The sequence below is a fragment of the Lissotriton vulgaris genome, chromosome 9, assembly GCF_964263255.1.
Source record: "Lissotriton vulgaris chromosome 9, aLisVul1.2, whole genome shotgun sequence".
NCBI lineage: Eukaryota > Metazoa > Chordata > Amphibia > Caudata > Salamandridae > Lissotriton > Lissotriton vulgaris.
In genome coordinates this window covers 1,116,869,836-1,116,889,147 of record NC_141697.1, presented here as the reverse complement: position 1 = coordinate 1,116,889,147, position 19,312 = coordinate 1,116,869,836, and the positions used below count along the sequence as shown (strand labels likewise).

General features: G+C 47.8%; 1 protein-coding gene across 4 annotated transcripts in view; it reads right to left on the bottom strand.

Moving 5' to 3' along the window:
* The window catches only part of TASOR (transcription activation suppressor), a 939,357-nt gene that overhangs the window by 336,445 nt on the left and 583,600 nt on the right, over positions 1 to 19,312 (bottom strand). For all 4 annotated transcript variants that reach the window (XM_086939126.1, XM_086939124.1, XM_086939127.1 and 1 more), the window contains exon 15: positions 15,455 to 15,888. In XM_086939126.1, coding sequence (XP_086795252.1) covers positions 15,455 to 15,888 — 434 coding nt within the window. The remainder of the gene's footprint in view (positions 1 to 15,454; positions 15,889 to 19,312) is intronic.

Here is a 19,312-nt window from a genome sequence, read left to right as displayed (position 1 = left end):
TGCTCATCTTTGCCCTTCTTCTGTTCCACGGTAGACAAATCTGAGTTCCTGGTGTCAGAGGGACCCCATAATTCCGCATTTGTGGGATACTTACCCCTGGGATGACTAAATCCCTATTTTGCCTACTTTCCATGGGGGGTGGGAACAATCCTGACCCAGAGTTCCTAGATTCACAAAATACAAAATGGTGAAACCCTTTCTAGGCTGTCCTTTTCAAATGACCCACCTTAGGAGTGTGCCTAACCTGAAGGGTGGTACAAAAGGGGGTGGTGATGGACGGAGCATCTGAATCAATCAAACACTCACACCCAGTCAAAAGATCTGGGTTTAATCCATCACCATTCTTTAGCCCACTCTGCCACCCCAGTTCAGACATGGCTATATGCAAATCAGTCTGACCCTGTGCCTCATGGGAACAGTCCAGCCCGAACTGCCAAGCCATGTCTTCCCTGGACCGGAAACAAGCTTCCGAGGACCGGTTTCTGGCATTCCAACCGTCTTCAGCCCGGCTTGCTTGAATCCAGTGGCAAAGTGAGCAAGGGACTCACGTCTGAGCATACCCTGCCACACTTATGGCGGCCAAAAGCGGTACAGAAGGGGGTGGTGATGGACGGAGCATCTGTATCAATCAAACACTCACACCCAGTCAAAAGATCTGGGTTTAATCCATCACCGTTCTTTAGCCCACTCTGCCACCCCAGTTCAGACATGGCTATATGTAAATCAGTCTGACCCTGTGCCTCATGGGAACAGAATCATTCCGTCCATCATCTGTGTGTATTTTGCTTTCTCGCCCTAAGTGTGCCGGGTATGCCTAGAAATGGGTCCTGCGCTCACTGTGTTCACTGGATTCAGCTAGTTTGGCTGATGAGGTGTAATACCCCAAAACTGTTCCCAGGATGCTTGCTTCGGGTTCAGGGAGGGCCTGTCTTGACAGCTCGGCTGGACTGTTCCCATGAGGCACAGTGTCAAGACTGATTTGCATATGGCTGGATCCAACCCGGGGTGGCATGGTGAGCAAAAAACAATGGATTTAACCCAGATCTCTTGACTGAGGGTGAATGTTTGATATGCTCTGCTTTCCGTCCATCATCTGTGTGTCTTTTGCTAACCTGAAAGTGCTGCTGAGGGCGATGGTAGGATCAGAATTGCTCTCCCATCACTTCATTGTCGAAAGGGCCCACCGTTCCCTAGGGTCGAAGCCGCCCCCGGAAGCACACCCAGGCCCATCATTACATGCTTATTGAATTATAGGGATAGAGACGTGGCTCTGAAGGTGGCCAGAGAGAAAAAACAGCTGCACTTCGAGGGGGTGCCATTCACCATGTACCCCGATTTCACTGCCCATGTCCAGGAGGAGCAGTGCAAATTCCTCTCTGTAATACAAAAGTTGAGACAGGCCCAAATTGATTATGCATACTTTATCCCGCCTGCCACCTGGTCACGCATCAGGGGGAACAAACAATCTACACAAAGCCTCAACAAGTTGAAGCATTCCTAAGCAGCTCAAGAGACTTAAGAACACAATCCCCACACCAGAAGACTCGCCTAGAGCGCTTTTGCCAAACGTAGACTGATGTATATGGAAATCGATGACTATGTGTTGCTTTTTCTTGCCAATTAACAAAGACACAGCAGTGCTACGACACGGCGGATGCTCACAAGACAAGATCCCATAAACTGGACGCTAGGGGCGGGACGCACCCTCGGCTGGGACACAATGATCACAGGCAGCCGGGCACCCTCAAAGTCTATTCAGGGACTTGGTTGGTACCGCAAGCAACCTGGAACGACGAGAGGTACCCGTGGGCCACCCAGCAGGACTTTCACATACGGGAGATCCCCTTTGTTGCTCTTCGGTTGTTTCTGTTTTTTATTTTCTGTTCCTTCTTTTCTTTCCAGTTTCCTCTGGTCCTTGATCAGAGACGTTTGAAGTAATGGTTTGGTTACTTGGTGCTAGGGAGGTGGGGGGGCTGAAGGCAACTGGCATGATTGGGATGCTTCAGTGGGTGGGGGGGGCGGGGGGTAGGGGCACGGGTCATTGACTACTTGGACATGCAATACTTTTTCTGGAACTGTAACTCTCTAATTGACCAATCAACATTCTGTACAGCTTCGCAATATAGCAGATGTTGCAGCATGGGACGACATGGTGGCTCTGAAGGATAAGTCCATGTTGAGGGTAATGTCTTGGAACGTCAGGGGCTTGGGAGATCCGAGAAAGTGCAGAGAGATCCTGGCCTATTTAGACAGGCAACAGATAAACATTTCTTTGCTGCAAGAGACACACATTAACCCACAGTCCCCAGTCACGTTTGATAGCAGGTGGGTGGGTAGTAGACTTTTCTCCTCCTATTCCACGATGCACAACCATACTAATCAAAAAGCAGACACCTTTGCACTGGCGGGGGCTCTGGAGGATCCCCATGGAAGATATTTCATAGCATGGAGGCGGTTGGGTAGGAACTCGGGTCACAATTGCAAATTGTTATGGCCTGAATGTAGACACTCCTGAGTTTTTTTACTAACATAAGGGGGGAAATTATGAACGTAGGATCCACCCATATAAAATGTGGAGGTGATTTTAACATAGCCCTCAACCCGGCTCTGGATAGGTCTTACATTGCTACGTCTCATTATAATAACTCCCAAGCGGTGTTGCAGGGAATAATGGAAGGAGTTCTAATAGACAATTGGCGCCACACTCACCCACAAGATAAGGAAGGTACACACTTTACGTCCTACGCGGGGACGTGGGCTCAAATCGACTACTGTCTGCTCTCAAGGGGGTTGGGATCGGTAATTCAGAATGTTGTACATCCTGCTAGAACGTTTTCCGATCATTGCCCTGTGAAACTCTCGCTGATACCTCCAGGATATGATAAACCAAGATCTAGCTGGAGGTTGCAACCTAATGCTCTGCTAGATGCGGTGTTTCAACATGAACTGGGGGAGGAGATAAAGGACTTCTTCCTGCGGAAAAAAGGGTCAGTGGATAGTGGGGAGATCATATTGGAGGCCTTCAAAGCCACAATCAGGGGGTTCTGCATCTCAAAGAGTTTGTGTGCTTCGGGATATACAGGGAACTGTCATTGTTGGTGACTTTAACTATTGGTTCCAGCATGAGGACGCCGACCCCCATGCCTCCGAACTATTCGAGGCCCTCTCGAGCCTGAACTTCACTCAGTTAGTCAGGTGTAAATGTATGTAAATGTATAGGCATTTATATAGCGCACTACTTACCCGTAGGGTCCCAAGGCGCTTCGACCGCTGCGAAACCCTTCCTGGCTTCCCTGAGAGATGGTCCCTTAATGGGTATCCCCAGGGTGAGACCAGGCATCCCCGGCGGTCTGGTGGGGCCGTTAGTGAAGATGAGGCAAGCTAATGCCCAGAGTTGCCGAGTGTGATCGCTGATCAGAGTGGGCACCGAGGCGAGAGAATTATCGAGTCCGCTGACCCTTGTCCAGAAACCTGCCGCGCCGGGATTCGAACCCTGGTCCCGGGCCGTCCTCTGCTCTCGGGTCTGCCGCCTCTAACCAGTGAGCCACACTACTTCACCCACAGTGGCGGCCACATTCTTGATCACATCTGGGTTCACGGGGTCAAGTCCTCCTGTCCGCTTATAACTCCTTGTGTATGGTCCGATCACTTTTTGATTGACACCACTTTCTTGGCTGTCGGCCAGATTAGGATCCCACTGCAGGAGGGCGGCACCGCCCGCAAGTGGAGAGCCGCCGATTCCTCTAAATTCTTATCTCACCTTGTCCTTACACGCCCCCTGCTTCCCAACGATTCAAGCACCAACGAGCTTCACGGGCATATCTCTGACTGGCTCACGACAGCCAGCGATATTTTTGCCCCTCCAACTAAGTTCCCCCGATCCCGACATCGCAACTCTCACAAATGGTTCACCCCCCATCTCAAGACCCTGCAATTGGAACTCCGCCGGTCAGAGCGCAGGTGGAGGAGAGACTATTGCTCGCCTAGCAGAGGCGTATACGTCACTGCGCGCAATAAGTACAAAACAGCCATCTCCGCAGCAAAAAAAGCTTACTCCTCAGAAAGAATCTTATCCGCCCCTTGCAAGTCCAAAGAGATTTTTAAAGTTCTTAATGAATTCACTTCCGACCCCAGGACACTCCCGACTCAGGCCCCCACACAGGAATCTTGTAACGCGCTTAGTACTTTCTTCATTGAGAAAATTGCTTTAATTAAAGACACCATCCCGGCTATCCCCCCTGGCGCTGGTTTTGTCTCTCCTCCCCACAATGCCCTCTCTTTCACTCAGTTCCCTCCCTTAGACCCCACATCCTTGGCCACATTGGCTACCCGCACTAAGTCTGGATCTCCAGACGACTGCTGTCCCCCCACCATACTACGAGACATCTGCCATTCTCTACCCGATTGCATTCTTCCCCTGCTGAATTCCTCTCTCTCGTCCAGTACAGTGCCCGGCTCCTTCAAGGAGGCCGTTCTGGTGCCTCTTCTGAAGAAGCCTGGTGCTGACCCCGCCGTTCCGGCGAATTACCGCCCTATCTCCCTCTTGCCCTTCTTTTCCAAAATCCTGGAAGCCCACGCCACCGCCTTTCTCTCACAGTTCATCGAGAGCTCCAACTTCCTCGAGGGCAACCAGGCCGGCTTTAGACCCGGCCACTCTACGGAGACTGTGATCTTGGCCGTGCTGGACGCCTTGAGAGACGGCGCTGACAAGGGTACCCCCAGGCCTTGGTATTATTAGACCTGTCAGCCGCCTTCGACACGGTGGACCACAACATCCTTCTCCACCGTGTCGAGCAGGCTGGCATCCAGGGCCTGGCGCTGGCATGGGTCAAATCCTTCCTGACCGGGAGGTCTCAGACCCTCAGCCTGGGCACTTTCAGAGCTCCTAGGGAGCACTCGCCCTGTGGGGTCCCCCAGGGCTCCTCTTTGTCCCCTCTTCTCTTTAATCTCTATCTTCGACCCCTTCTTTTTTCTCTGAGGCAGAGGGACGTCATCGTGTTTAATTACGCGGACGACCTGCAACTCATCTTTCCTCTCAACTCCCCCTCCGCTATCCCTAATTTCCAGGCAGCTATGTCCCACATCCTTCAGTGGATGTGTCAAAACCAGCTCAAACTGAATCCCGGAAAGACGGAGCTCCTTCTTCCTGGCAGGAGCTCTACCTACTGGGGTCCGCACTTCTGGCCGGCAGACCTTGCCCCCCCCCCCCCCCCCCACCCCCGTGGCCTCGGTAAAGAGTCTCGGGGTCACTATTGACTCCGGCCTTTCTCTCGGGACCCAAGTGGGGACGGTGGTCTCCTCCTGCATGTTCCAGCTGCGCAGGATCAGGAAGGTGGCCTATCTCCTCACTCCTGAAGCCCTTCTGCAAGTCATCATGGCCCTCGTCCTCTCCCGCTTAGATTTTTTGAACTCTATTTACCATGGTCTGCCTAAAACATCTCTTTCCAGACTGCAATCTGTTCAGAATCAAGCGGCGAGACTGGTCCTTGGGATCCCGAAGTGGCAATCCGCCAAACCCCTTCTTTTCAAACTGCATTGGCTCCCTCTCATTTCGTGGGCAGCCTTTAAGATCGGCTGCCTTACCTTTAAATCTATATCTGGCTCCTGCCCCGTCTTTCTGAAATCTCTCATCAAGCCCTATTGCCCTTCACGGAACTTGAGATCTTCCCACCTTCACTTCCTGTCTATCCCCCCTATTAAACTCTGCAGATCTGGAGGCCGGCGATTTGCATTCCTGGCCCCAAAACTTTGGAATTCCTTTCCCCTCTCTCTCAAAACCTCTAATTCTCGCATTCTTTTCCGTAAAACCCTAAAAACATGGCTTTTCCCTCAATCCAGCTAAGTCCCCCTGGTCTTTCTGTTTCCAACCAGCGCCAGGAAACCCATGGTGTCAGCGCGCTTTACAAATTCCCCTTCCAATAAAATACAATACAACGATTAGGAAATTGGAACAGGAACTGAAGATGCTTGAGGTACGGATGGGGAGAGGGGAAACGGGACAGGTGCAAAATGAGTTCTGGCGGAAACTGACTGAATATGAAGATGCTGCGGCGAGGGAGGCTAAGTTCAAGGTACGCTATTGGGTGGCTCGCAGATATGGTGAGGGTAAGAGGCCAGGTAGGGCATTGGCTGAAGTGACTAGGTGCACTCGCTTTTCCACTCATATACTAGAAAGTACAGGACCCGACGAGACAGTGCAGCGGGACACAGACAATATACTTGACACATTTACCACACATTATAAAATGCTATACACTACACAGCGACATGGGCCAGTGGAACTGGGCAGCTTCATGGGGGATGTGGCACTTGGATGGCTAAGTGATACACAAAGGGAATTTCTGTGCCTACCTTTCGAGTTAGATGAAATCAGAGAGGCAATAATGCAACTGAAAAATGGGAAAGCTCCGGGCCTAGACGGCCTCCCCGTTGAATTTTATAAAAGCTATATCAAATTCATAGCACTAGTTCTCAAGGAAGAATACGAGGAATCCTTGGAAATTGGTGTACTTCCCCCTCGATGAGGGAGGCGATGGTCACGTCCCTCTTGAAACCTGGCAAAACCTCTAGTTCCTGCGACTCCTACAGACTGCTATCGCTTATAAATTGTGACACGAAGATATTAGCTAAAGTTTTGGCTAACCGGCTAACTCTTTTGATGGACAAGCTTTTCCTTCCTGATGAGTCAGGTTTTGTCCCTGGACGGCCACCACCCATAATCTCCGCACCCTATTCTCATTGCTCCAGAACGTAGCACCTGAATTCCCGCTAGGTGCGGTTTTTATGGATGCCACCAAGGCATTTGATTCAGTGGAGTGGGATTACCTTCAGAGTATTACAGCGCATGGGCTTTCCCCTGTTATTATCTCCTGGATCAGATGATTATACCAACAGCCCACTGCCAAAGTGTTGATTAATGGCATTCTCCATCTCGAGGGGAACCCGGCAAGGATGCCCGCTGTCCCCACTCCTATTCTCCATAGCGATTGAACCACTGGCTTCTAGGCTACGTCAATGCCACCAAGATAAGGCGTTTCATTGCTCCTTATGGCAAATCCTGATTTCCTTATATGCAGATGACGTGACTTTATATGTTGGGGATCCTCAACAGAATATCAACCCTTTATTGCAAAAGTTCATAGTGTTTGGCAGGTTATTCGGAGTCAATATCAACTGGGGGAGTTTCAGGTCTTCCCTCTCACACCAGCGGTCTCTAGATTTGCGCTCGACTTTCAGCTGGAGTGGTGTGACACCGATCTTCGATACCTGGGCATACAGTTGACCAGAGACAGGGAAAAAACCATACGGCTCAATTTTGGCATGGCTTTTACACGACTCACCAGTAATGTTACTTGCTGGATTTCCTGACCTCTCTTGTTTGCAGGTCGTGCATCTCTAACAACAATGGTGGTTCTCCCGCAATTTCTTTATCTCTTCTTGAACATACCTTATAATACTGGACCCTTTTTAAAAAAAAATGTTACACACTGAACTAATTCGACTGCTCTGGGGAGGAAAGAAGCCGTGGCTTAAATGGTCCATACTTATGAGACAATACGCTCAAGGCGGGTTCGATATCCCAGATTTCGAAGTTTATTACTTAAGTGCGCAAGCTCATTATGCTTAATTTTGGATCAATCCCCCTAGATATACGCCACAGGTGGTTGTGGACGATTGGATCGCTGATCCTATACCGCTAAATGGTATTATACATGGCCCTGTCCGAACTCGCACGACGCCACCCACCACGGTCACAGGAACGGTTGATGCATGGAACCATATTGCAGACCTCCTTGATTCCTTCTTTGTATATTCTCCACGGCTTCCTCTGTCCGATCTTCCATGCATGCCACTATTACAAGAAAAAGGGTTTCATACATTGTGCAAGCGTATTCATGTTGCCACATGGAGGGACCTCTTTCATGATTGTCTATTCCGTTCTTCAGACCACTTATTCCAGGGGATACAGCCTTCACCTCTGGATGTTTTCCTATACGTGCATCTGAGACAGGGGATCTGGCCGTTTATCTCGGACTTCCCGCGGGAACCCTTGAACCTCGCTCTGTTACATCACATGCTAGGGTCCGCAGATGGGAAACACTTAGTATCAGGACTCTATAGTTGCATACGCGCGCAACAAGTGGAGCTCATTAGTCCGGCCCACAGACATTGAAATGAGGAATTGGGGAGGGAGGTGACTGATGAACAATGGACATACTGTTGTCTTCAAACTTCACAAATCTCAGCCGATTGCGGGTAATACACTACAAGTTCCTGCACCGTTTCTACTATGCACCATCCAAAAAAGTATAGATTTAAATTTACTGATAATGATAGATGCGAGAGATGTGGAAGGTCATGTAGGAGGGTGGATACCTGACTATGGTTACCCCCAACTTTTTGCCTGGTGTTTTGCTGGTTTTCCGACTTAGTTGACCTGGGACCCTGCTATTCAGGGCCCCAGGCCTACTGCTCTCTCTGTAAAATGGATTCCATGTACCTTAGGTACATATCTAATTGGATACTGAGTCACCTTATCAGTCCCTGTACAGTGTACCTTAGGTACCCAGGGCATAGGTGTACCCAGGGCCTACCAGGGGCTGCAGCATGTATTATGCCACCCCTGGCTGGCCATCTAAATCCGACACAACTGGCTGCACGACAGCTGGGGCAAGGTGGTGTAATCACCCTTTGCTTTAGATATAGTACACCTATATCTAACCCTAAAATGGACACATGTATTCCTATCAGTCACTCCTATGGCAGGCCTTAACAATCCTGAAGGCAGAGTGCTTGGAATTATGTGAGATGGTGCTCTAGCATGAGCTGAGCCCGTCTGCAGCTTGCGGAACCAAGTCCTAATAGCTGTTCTATGATAACGCGTACCATATACTCTTAAGTGCATTATAATCCTCGCGGTTATTTGCTATCTTTGGTATCGCTTTATCAAAACATGTAGAGTAAGGTGTCATACGAATTGGAATACTAACCCCTCGCCAATTCTGGCGACGGGGTTAGCATTCCACCCTTCTAGAGGGACACAACATGTATGTAATTGTGAACCCCGGTTAAAGTTAACTCGAGCCTCAGCATCACAAAATGGATGCTGCCACCACAGACACAAGTCTGACCTCCTGCTGCTGGGAGTCCTTCCAGCGAGGAGAGCTTGGACAAAGGGTTTCCTGTCAGGGGCGGTGCTAGCACCATCCCAGACAGGGTTTTGTGTATCCCAGGTAGGCAGGGCTGAATAGGAAGGTGACTGCAAGTGGCACCCCGGTGCTCACTATGCATCTGCCGGCTTGAACCAGTTCCAGGGACACACCAGCCCCTAAGCTGGGGAAAGTCCGGACGGGGAGAGGGGTGTAACCACGCCCCTTCCTGGTCCCACCCATGGGCAGGACCTAGTCGCGTACCAGCCCCTTTCTTTAGAATAAAGGTAGGAGCTGGGACCCTTCCAAATTAGATCATCTTTGAATCCTGAAACTACTTTCTACGAAAGGAACTCAAGACTTCTTCTCAAGATTTCTCCCTTGTGACTAAGGAGTAGTCACCCTGCAACAGCAGGCTCCAACTAAGTATCTTGCGGTTTGCTGAACGTCCTTCCTCCGGAACTAGACCGACCAGCACGACGAGACCCGGACTCCCTGCCCTCTCTGACCTCTACCTGCCTCTACAGCACAGCTGAGAACCGTGGGTGCGACGAGACCAGAGGACCCGGCCATCATCAGAACCAGCACGACACTGATCCAGCACGATCGCCGAGGGATACTCGAGTGGGTGCACTGGGGTAAGAGAAGCCCCAACCCCAAGCAGCACGAGCACCGAAGACCAGCCCCCCAGCATCCACCAGATCTACGTGGGGCCCTTTTGCTTCTGTGTCGCTTGCCACGTTGTCCGGTCACTTGCCCGTTGGCTAGTGACCCTCCAGACGACGTCCTACGTTTGCTTCACCGCTGGTCTAGCTCCTCTAGACTGGCCCTAGTCTCCTCCTGAAGGGGACCTTCCTCGGACCCTCCTGGTCCACTCAAGAAGCCATTTTGTGTCACCACGTGGGCCTTGCCTTAGCCAAGGCTTGTTGCCTCCTTCGACGGATCCAGCATCGCCAGCAGCAGACATCCGACGTGGGACAGCTTGCAGACCTCCAGCCTGGTCGACATCAGCGCCCTGGTCCGTGCAGCAGCAGAATCCAGTGTCACATCTTCACCTGGCTGAGTGACCCCGTCCGGTGCCATCCTGGTGCCCACCTAATCACTGGCTAGTGATTCAGAACTCGGTCCCCTCTGCTTACAGGTACTCTTCTTCACTGATCCGTCCTTGGATCAACCCGGAACATCTTCACTGGTCGCCTGCCAGCAACTTTTACTTCAGGCTCCTGGTTCGTCAACGAGGATTCCCGACGACACTGGAACCCTATGCAGCCGCAGCCCCTGGGCTAGGAAAACCGAGTACCATGGTGCTCCAGCGTAGATCCACTCTCTAAGTGTCTAGATCCACTTTCGTTTTTGACCTACCTAGTCGGGTTCGCCCGAGAACACTAACTTTGCATTTACTAGCATCCATAGACTTTGTCCCGCATTGCGCGTGAGAGTTCCCACTCTGCACACGGCGCCCCTAGGCCTCCTGCTTCTAATCTAAGGGTTCAGTATTGTAGGCCTAGCGATTCTAAAGTCTCTGAGAACTGTTACTTACCTGCTAGCAATTCGCATTCCACTTCCATAGTATATGGTTTTTCGTGCCACTCGGGCATTTGCGTAAATTGTGCGACTTTCAGTATTTCTTTAAGAGCTTTGTATTGTGCTTAGCACCCTGTCCTCATAAAGAGTCCAGGGTTGTTGTGTTATAAAGAAATATCCTTTTATTTTCATAACAACTTGTGTGGCGTCCTTTCACTTGGTGTTCAAGGGGTATATGTGATGGTATAACAGCTGGCTTAACACGCCCTCTAGAGTTTAGCCTAAAGACTGCTCTTGTCCATGCAACTAGGATAGCTGGTCTATAAGGTTGACTTACAACCAATAATCAATAAGGGTCGTTTGGACTGATACATAGTGATCACTAGAATAGAGAGCACTGCATATCAGGCCAACTTCTCACAGGTCAGGAGTAGGATTTGTGCATCTGGCATGGGACTGCCCGAAGATACAGTAGTTTTGGGGACAAGTCTTTGAGGCGCTTGAGAGAATGACAAACAATACACTGGGAAGGGATCCCTTGGTCGCGCCTGTGTCCCCTATGTTCCCCGCCTCTGTGCTGTAGAGTTGTGACATGCTATTCGCTATTGTGATGTACCCCTGGGGAGGTGTCTGCTATTGACGCTGCTGCTTAAAGTCTCGAGATCCACGATTTCCTAGGGTTTGTGGCTGGGCTGATGCTATATGCTTGTTGAATTGTACCACTGATGTACCAAGTGTACCATCATTGTATTAGACTTGAACATGTATCCTGCTATAACTATATGCCTTACAGGATTGTTCCACCTACTATATCAATATTGCGAAGAAGTGAGAGAGAGCACAATACCAGACACACACAAGTTAATATGGTTATCAGAGGCAGTCATATTGTTATATGTGAAGAAAATCAATAAATAAAAGGTTTATAAAAAAAAAAACTTCTCACATCCAACATCTCTCATGTCATTCAACATAAACCTAAACCCTTACCGGATCCGATTAGATAATTCAACCTCACCTGACAACAATAATGCAGATTATTCTAAAAATGTATGGCTGAGAAGACCTCGACAATTCAAAACTTGATGAGTCTGTTAGCACATTAAAAGCATGAATGGCCACCTAAAGCCCAACACTGCATAGAAAGAGATTATGGCCTGTGGACAAGCCTTTTTCCAATTACCGCCCCATCTCCCTGCTGCCAATGTTTTCAAAAATTCTGGAAAGGCATATCACTACTCACCTTACCTCCTACATCGAGGCCACAGGCTTTCTACATCCATCTCAATCTGGGTTTCGTACCCATTTTTCAACAGAAACCACCCTTCTAGGGGTTACTGAGAACTTACGTTGCCGCCTCGACCAGGGCGAAACCTCGGCGCTTATTCTTTTAGACTTAAGCGCCGCATTTGATACGGTTTCACACCCTGTCCTTTTGAAAGCATTGAAGGTGGCCGCAGTGACCGGTCCTGCATTGGCCTGGCTTTCTTCTTTTCTGAGCGATCGTTCATTCCAGGTCTTCTCTTCCAAGTCAGCTTCCTCTGTTTGTTCGTCTGCGCATGGGGTGCCTCAGGGGTCCTCACTTAGCCCTATGCTATTTAACATCTACGTGAGGCCCCTGGCAAGCATTGTGGAAGACTCTGGTCTTTCCCTTTACTCATACGCAGACGACACTCAAATCATTTTTTCCCTCTCCCCGGCAAAGGCTTGTGCCCCGTCTGCTCTTAAACTGGAGCTCAGCAGAGTGGCGGAATGGATGCAGACCAATCTCCTGAAATTGAACGGAGAGAAGACGGAGGTAGTCATCCTAGGCAAACAAACACCTCTGGGGCCCTCAACATTGCCCACCAAAAATGGGGCCACTACCCCTGCCTGTTACACAGGTACAGAACCTTGGCTTTGTTCTGGATGACTCACTATCCATGCGGCACCAAGTAGTCAGAGTGGCAGCCACCTGTTTTTCCATCCTTGGGTGGCTTCGCAAAATCCTCTGGATGCTCCCGGACTAGACAAGGCGTACGGTAGTCCAGGCTTTAGTCATCTCGCGCCTGGACTACGGTAATGTACTTTACCTTGGAGTCACTGCGGAGACTCAGAGGAAACTCCAGCTTGTTCAGAACTCGGCCGCTTGTCTACTCTGTAAAGTTCCTTGGAGATCCCCCATTTCCCCTTATCTCAAAGATCTACATTGGCTCCGCATTGAAAACAGAATCTAATTTAAGGCCCTCTGCTTTATGCATAAGATTAAGCAGGGGCTAGCCCCTGCCTACCTCCAGTCTCTCGTCCAATCTTAGGCTCCTTCCCGCCTTCTCAGATCCTCGTCTCAAGGGAATTTCCTGATTCCACGTTTCAAACTGGCAAGAATGGGCGGACGCTCCTTCTCCTGTCTTGCCCCCAAACTGTGGAATGCTCGTCCAGCTCCACTGAAACTTGAGCCTTCCCTGACGAAATTTCGTAAAAAGCTTAAAACCTTGCTTTTCCCTCAGTGATGACCACCTGACCTCACTACCACTGCCTTTAGCTGGCGCCGGGAGACCCCATGCGGGTAGCTGCGCGCATTATAAGTTTAAATACAATACAATAAAAAAAATACCAGCCTATCACCATATCACATTAGGAACTTGAGGCCCCTCCAAGGACATATAGAGAAGTCACAAACCTATCTGAGATCTACTACGGCCATTTCAGCCTCACCCCCCCCCCCCCCCCCCCTCCCCCCCCCCCACTTCCCTCCCCGCTCGGCTGAGATTCTCGAATTTGTTTCGCCCCTCCAGCTGTTCCCTGTCAGTTAGGTAAACACACTTGGAACACCCTTGGCCGTTGCCACAAATCATGCGATTTACATGTGCGGGGCGCTGGGAGTATGCACGCAGGTATATACAAACCGTATATTGTTGGGTTAGGTGGTTGAGTTATTCTCTAGGACATAGCAGATGTACTACACCTGGCGATCCAAGACAATGAGGGGTTTCAGGACCGGGAGCAAACTGTTGGGTGTTATTGGAGATCAGTTGGTTATTGTTAAAATATGTATATTGAGGCACTATGCCAATTAATGTCATTTTGGATCTGTTCATACGCAATAATGCTCGGATTGTCTATTCTATCGCCTGCATTGATATTATCAAACTATAGTGTAATTTGAATGGACTTCCGGAGAATGTGAAATATACTGTAATTCAAATACCAGAAAACAATAAAACCAGATTTAAACAAAGAAATAGAGAAGTCACATACCTTGGGGAAACCATTGATTAAGAACTATCCTTGATACCACATCAACAAGGTCACAAAGGGCACATTCTACACAATGAAAACACTGAAAAAAGTTCCCATACCTTGGACACCAACAACAGCTACAAGCCATCCTCACCTTTGTTATCTCCAAGCTTGACTACCACAACAGCCTCATCTCTTCAACCCCAGTTCCAACATACACTAAATACAAATAAACCAAAACACTGGTGCAAGACATCTCTGCACCCACCAAAGAGAACATAGCACTCCAGTTCTACAATCACTCCAATGGCTACCTACAGTTATAAAGGAAATGTTGAAGGCACTCACCATCATGCGCTATACCTGCAAGTTAAACTCAAGCAATTCAAATAAAAAGGTCACTGTTCTACAGGTGTACTCCATGGATCATACCACCTTATTGGAAGAATTCTTAATGAGGCACTGCTTTCTCATCAAGCTCCGGAAATCCTAACCAGTCATAATTCTAAGCATTCAAGAGCATTTAAGCTTGAGGATAGAGGTGAAAACATTGCTATTTCCTAAAAAACTGCATTATCCCACAACCTTGGGATAGACATAATAATAATTTCTTCAGGCAATAAACAGTTGGCAGATATTGTACAGCACGATCAGCACAGAAAGAATAGAGTATTTTGCCACAATCTGAAGTGTCATGATGGGTACAAGAACGATGGGTTTGGAATTCTACCCTGAGCGATTGCCAGTGGTTAGAGGAATTGCAAGCATTCCGTCTATCACCTTTTGTGTGTTTGGAGTATGCTGTGTGCCAAAATGATGGCCTGCCTCTGGTATTTAGTGTTGGGCAGACCATATTGACAGCCTAACAGACTTGGGGCTGTTGATTTAAGTATCTCACCCTTTGCACCCACTTCATGGGGTATGTTTTGGGGTAATGAAATTCTGTTTGGGACAGCCAGAAAAAGCTTGGCTGTACCGAATAGAAAAAACATTTCCCCCCATATGCTGCGAGTAAATGCATAGGGTGTTAGGGTCATTAATATTTTGGTTTACAAGAATAAACTTAAAATTGTAGGAGTTTGATTTTTGGAAAACAAAAAACTTTACTAAGTAGATGCATGCACAACAATAGCCGTTAAGCAAACTATGAGTGGCTTCAAAAGAGTTGTAGTGTGCCAGCTCAGCTGAAGGCATAGAGATCTCAGTCGTGCATGTGGAGGTCCTTCAATATGGCAGGCTGTATTGCTGCAAGGGCAACGGACTACATCCCTCAGTTTACCTGACAGAGTGGAGAATAACCTGCAAGAGTCTAAATGAACCCCTAAGTCTGAATTCTGAATAAATATCCCAAACAAGCACACATCTTACTATCTGTCTACGAGAAAGATCAAAGAAACAAAGGCATTATCAATATGGGTTAGAGGTGGTATGTAGTACACCAATCTCTTGGTGTAAAATCACGGTTTCATCTGTAAAAATTTAAATTGTGCATAAGGTTTGAAACAATACTTTAGCTTCTAATACATCTTGCAAAACAACAAGTATTTTGACAATATACTTACTTCATGCATGCGTGCAGTGATCTCACCAACTTCGGTAGGTCTAACCCTGAAGTCATTATCAATAGGGTAAGACAAGCATGAAACCTCACTTCCCAACTGATGTGGGGTTTGTGGTTCCTTAAAAGAAACACAATTATCCTGTGAAGACTGCTCATTTTCTAATACATCCCTTCCAGGAATGTCACCATAGTCTTGGATTTGCCTTAAATCTTCATCAGTGGTATTGATTTGCAGTCCTAATGCACTGTTTACAGATTGAGCCAATGAAGCTTCCAGATGCCCAGCGCCAGTTAATGTTTCTAAAAGCAATTTTATCAAGCCATGTGAGTCAGGAACTGTAGGAGCGGATAACTCTTGCTGTCTCAGATCAGAGTCTTGCCCACCGAGTCCACTGATAAGTGACAACGCTGAATTGGATTCTGTCAATCTTCCCCCTTTAGAAAAAAAAAAAACAGAAGCAGTAAGCACAAAACACGAAGGAAATACAACATGAATACTGCCATACAATTTAATTCCCATTATTGCATAATAATTTCACATGGTACTGGCTGGTGCGGTTTATGCCGGGAACATTTGGTGACTGTTAAGGTATCTTAGAACGGGGTATCAAAGCTACACAAAGTATTTACCGATTGCTGGCTGCCACTACTCTATGCCCGAGTGAGTGTTAGAAGTAATTCTGGCAAATTTAAACCATGTCAATTAACCTAGAATTATATTCAAAATGTAAAAGACAGATTTTATCCTTATTAGCATTTTTCCTCTACACTTTTTTGGAGGAGAATGCAACACATATCAATGAGGATAACGTATCCAAAGAAAGCAAAAGTTAATGCTCAATACATTTGAGGCAATCCTTTACAGCAGATTCGAAGGCATGAAAGATTGACCAACTAGCAATTCTTTGAGTTTTTATTTATTTTGTGAAGGACTGGCTTAATAATTTTTTTGTATTTTCGGTAGATATGGACAATATTAAAGTGATGTTGAGCGCGCGAATGACCTGACTGGAAAGATTTTCAGATTTCTTTATTATATCTGCAAATATCAAGAGTCCTTTAACCAGAGATGTGCCTACATTAGATACATCTATGTGCTGCCTGTTTTTGGAATTAGGAGCTAACTTTTGATGATCCTATATGTGTTAGTCTATGACTTGTTTAATTGTGGCAATGAGATTGATAATACTAATATTGATATCTTCAGAAAAAGAAAGCTAAAAGGTTAAGCAATAATTTGATTCCAATTTATTGGAATTTTTAATTTTGTATCAAGAGATGTTCACTTAATACATAAAGAAAGAATTGCATAAGGGTTTGTTATTTGGTTATTAAATGATAACATTCTTGGTTTTTGATCACAAATTCTAAAGAAAAAGCTCTGAAAGTTCATGAAATTTAAATGCATTATATTTTAGTTAATTTCTACTATTCTGTACAACCCTGGATCCATTTTGAACCTATTTCCATAGAGTTTTGATCCAAAGAGGCATTACATTTGAATTGCGTATGTAAAAAGCTAATCTTTTTTGGATATTAAGTTCAAACTTTCAGGCATGAATATCCTCACATCAAGTTAAATGCAATAGGGCCAGACTAAAGAGAGTTATGGGATCTGGCTGAGAGCCAGATGTGGATGAAAATAAGTTACTTACCTGTAACTGCAGTTATCCAGTATTGGTATCTTTCATAGATAACCATTCCGCATCGTCGAAGTAGGAGTCCCATGGTACTTTAAATAAGCAGTATGATAAAACTATTATAGGCTTTAATGGCCCTAGGCCATGAATTCAATAGCCTATGTCTGTCTTAAAAACTATAATCAATCAGGTGCTAGAACCCTGTAGAACATTCCAAGAAAGGTTGAGTCCTTCAGATTTTCCAGCATTAGTGGAAGTAATATCCCAAGTATAAGGGGGGCCTCTCCGAGAAGGAAGGTGCCATGGGCCACGCCCCCTCCCGCTATCCACGCCCCCAAGCGAAGGCACTTAACCACGCTGAGTGCAAGCGTCTGCCAGAGGTTATACTATCTCCTGAGGCACAGCCGGGAGAACGCCACTACTCGTTTCTAACATCTTTGGTTGCAGAATTGTTTTTGTACTCACTGATTTACTTGGCTCTGGGCACTTGTTTCTTTTGACCCTCATGTTCTGGGCACTCCCGCGCAGCTGAATCGAGCGCTGCTGCGGGCCACCACCCTTTCGCCGTCATCCCCCAGAGGCCAGAGGCCACGCCCACCACCTACAGGCCACGCCCCTTCCGCTCATCCCCTCCATATACAATGTGTTTCCCCCGGCCGCGCAGCGGACGGGCGCAGCGGGCGCGCCGTCAGGGCGCGCCAAAGGCAAGCCCGTCTGCGCCCGTCCGCGACCGGCAGGGGCCATGGACCCTGCCCTCTCCTTAACCTATTCCCCAGCTCAACTCCTGTCCTTCAACACCGGTCAGCATATTGACCCTCTTTTACTTCAGCGCATTATCGCTCTGGACATTGTATCCCCATTAGTTCCACTACCCTTACTTACGCCATCTTCCCCCTCGTCCCACTCTTGTCCCATCCCGGTCCCTTCTCCGATTTCCTCTTCTAGCACGGCCACTGCCTACCTGCTCAATACTAGATCTGCAGGCAGACATCAGCTGGAGATCTTTAACTTATTGGACACCGACACCCCTGATTTTCTTTTCCTTACGGAAACTTGGTTTTCTGCTGATTCCCTTCCTGATCTTCTCTCTGCCCTCCCCGATTCTTACTATGCTCTTCGGGCGGATCGTCCCACCGGTAAACTCGGGGGGGGGGGTTCCAGTCCCAAGTTTCAGTCTCTTTCCTATCCTCCCATGTGTGGAGTAGATTTCCTAGTTGCCCGTTCAGTCAATCTTAGGGCCCCTCTTACTGTAGCCCTTTTTTTTTTAATCGCCCTCCGCAGTACATGTCCTCCTTTGTTCCTGCTCTGCAGGAACTTCTGGCCACGCTCGTTGTCAATAATTCCTCAGTGCTCCTTCTGGGGGATTTTAATTATTGGCCGGGCGATCCCAGAGAAGACTCTTCTTCTAAGGATTTTTCTGCCACCCTTCAGTCTCTTAATGTTTCCTCACATATTCACTCCCCCACTCATATCCACGGTCATGTCTTGGACCAAATGTGGTCAGCTAATTGTCCCATTCTTCCCCCCATCGTTCTTCCCTGCACCTGGTCTGATCATTCACTGATCTCCTTTTCCATTGAGCTCGGAACGCAAGAGAGGCCCCCCCTACCTAAAAACATCTTGGCCCGAAATTGGAACCGGGTGGACCTTGACTCTCTGTGTGTCTCCCTTGCTTCCTCTGGCCCTGACCTATGCAACCTCCCTATTGACCATCAAATAGAGGTTGTGAATCACTGGCTGTCTTCTTCCTGCGATTTAGTCGCCCCCCTTAGGAAAGTCAAGACTTGTCGCCCCCATGACGCACAAAAATGGTTTTCAGATGAGCTAAAAATCCTCAAACTGGACCTTAGATGCTCCGAACGTCATTGGAGGCGTAAATACTGCCCTGTTCTGCGAGCTAAATACAAAATGCTTTTGGCAAGCTATAAAAAAGCCATACTGCGTGCCAAAACCATTTATTTCTCGGAAAGAATATCCCTTTCAGCCAATAAACCTAAGGTTATTTTCTCTATAGTTCGCAACCTTGTTGCATCCGACAGAGCCAACTTGAATATTAGTCCCTCCCAAGACCTTTGCCTTTCTCTTAACAACGTCTTCCTTGAGAAGATTTCCAAGATCAAATCTAATATTCCCTCTGTCTCTCCGTCGCCCCCTTCCTCTGCCCCCTCTCTGTCCTCTATCCCTCTTAACCAGTTTCCCCCGATCCTTTGGATGTGTTC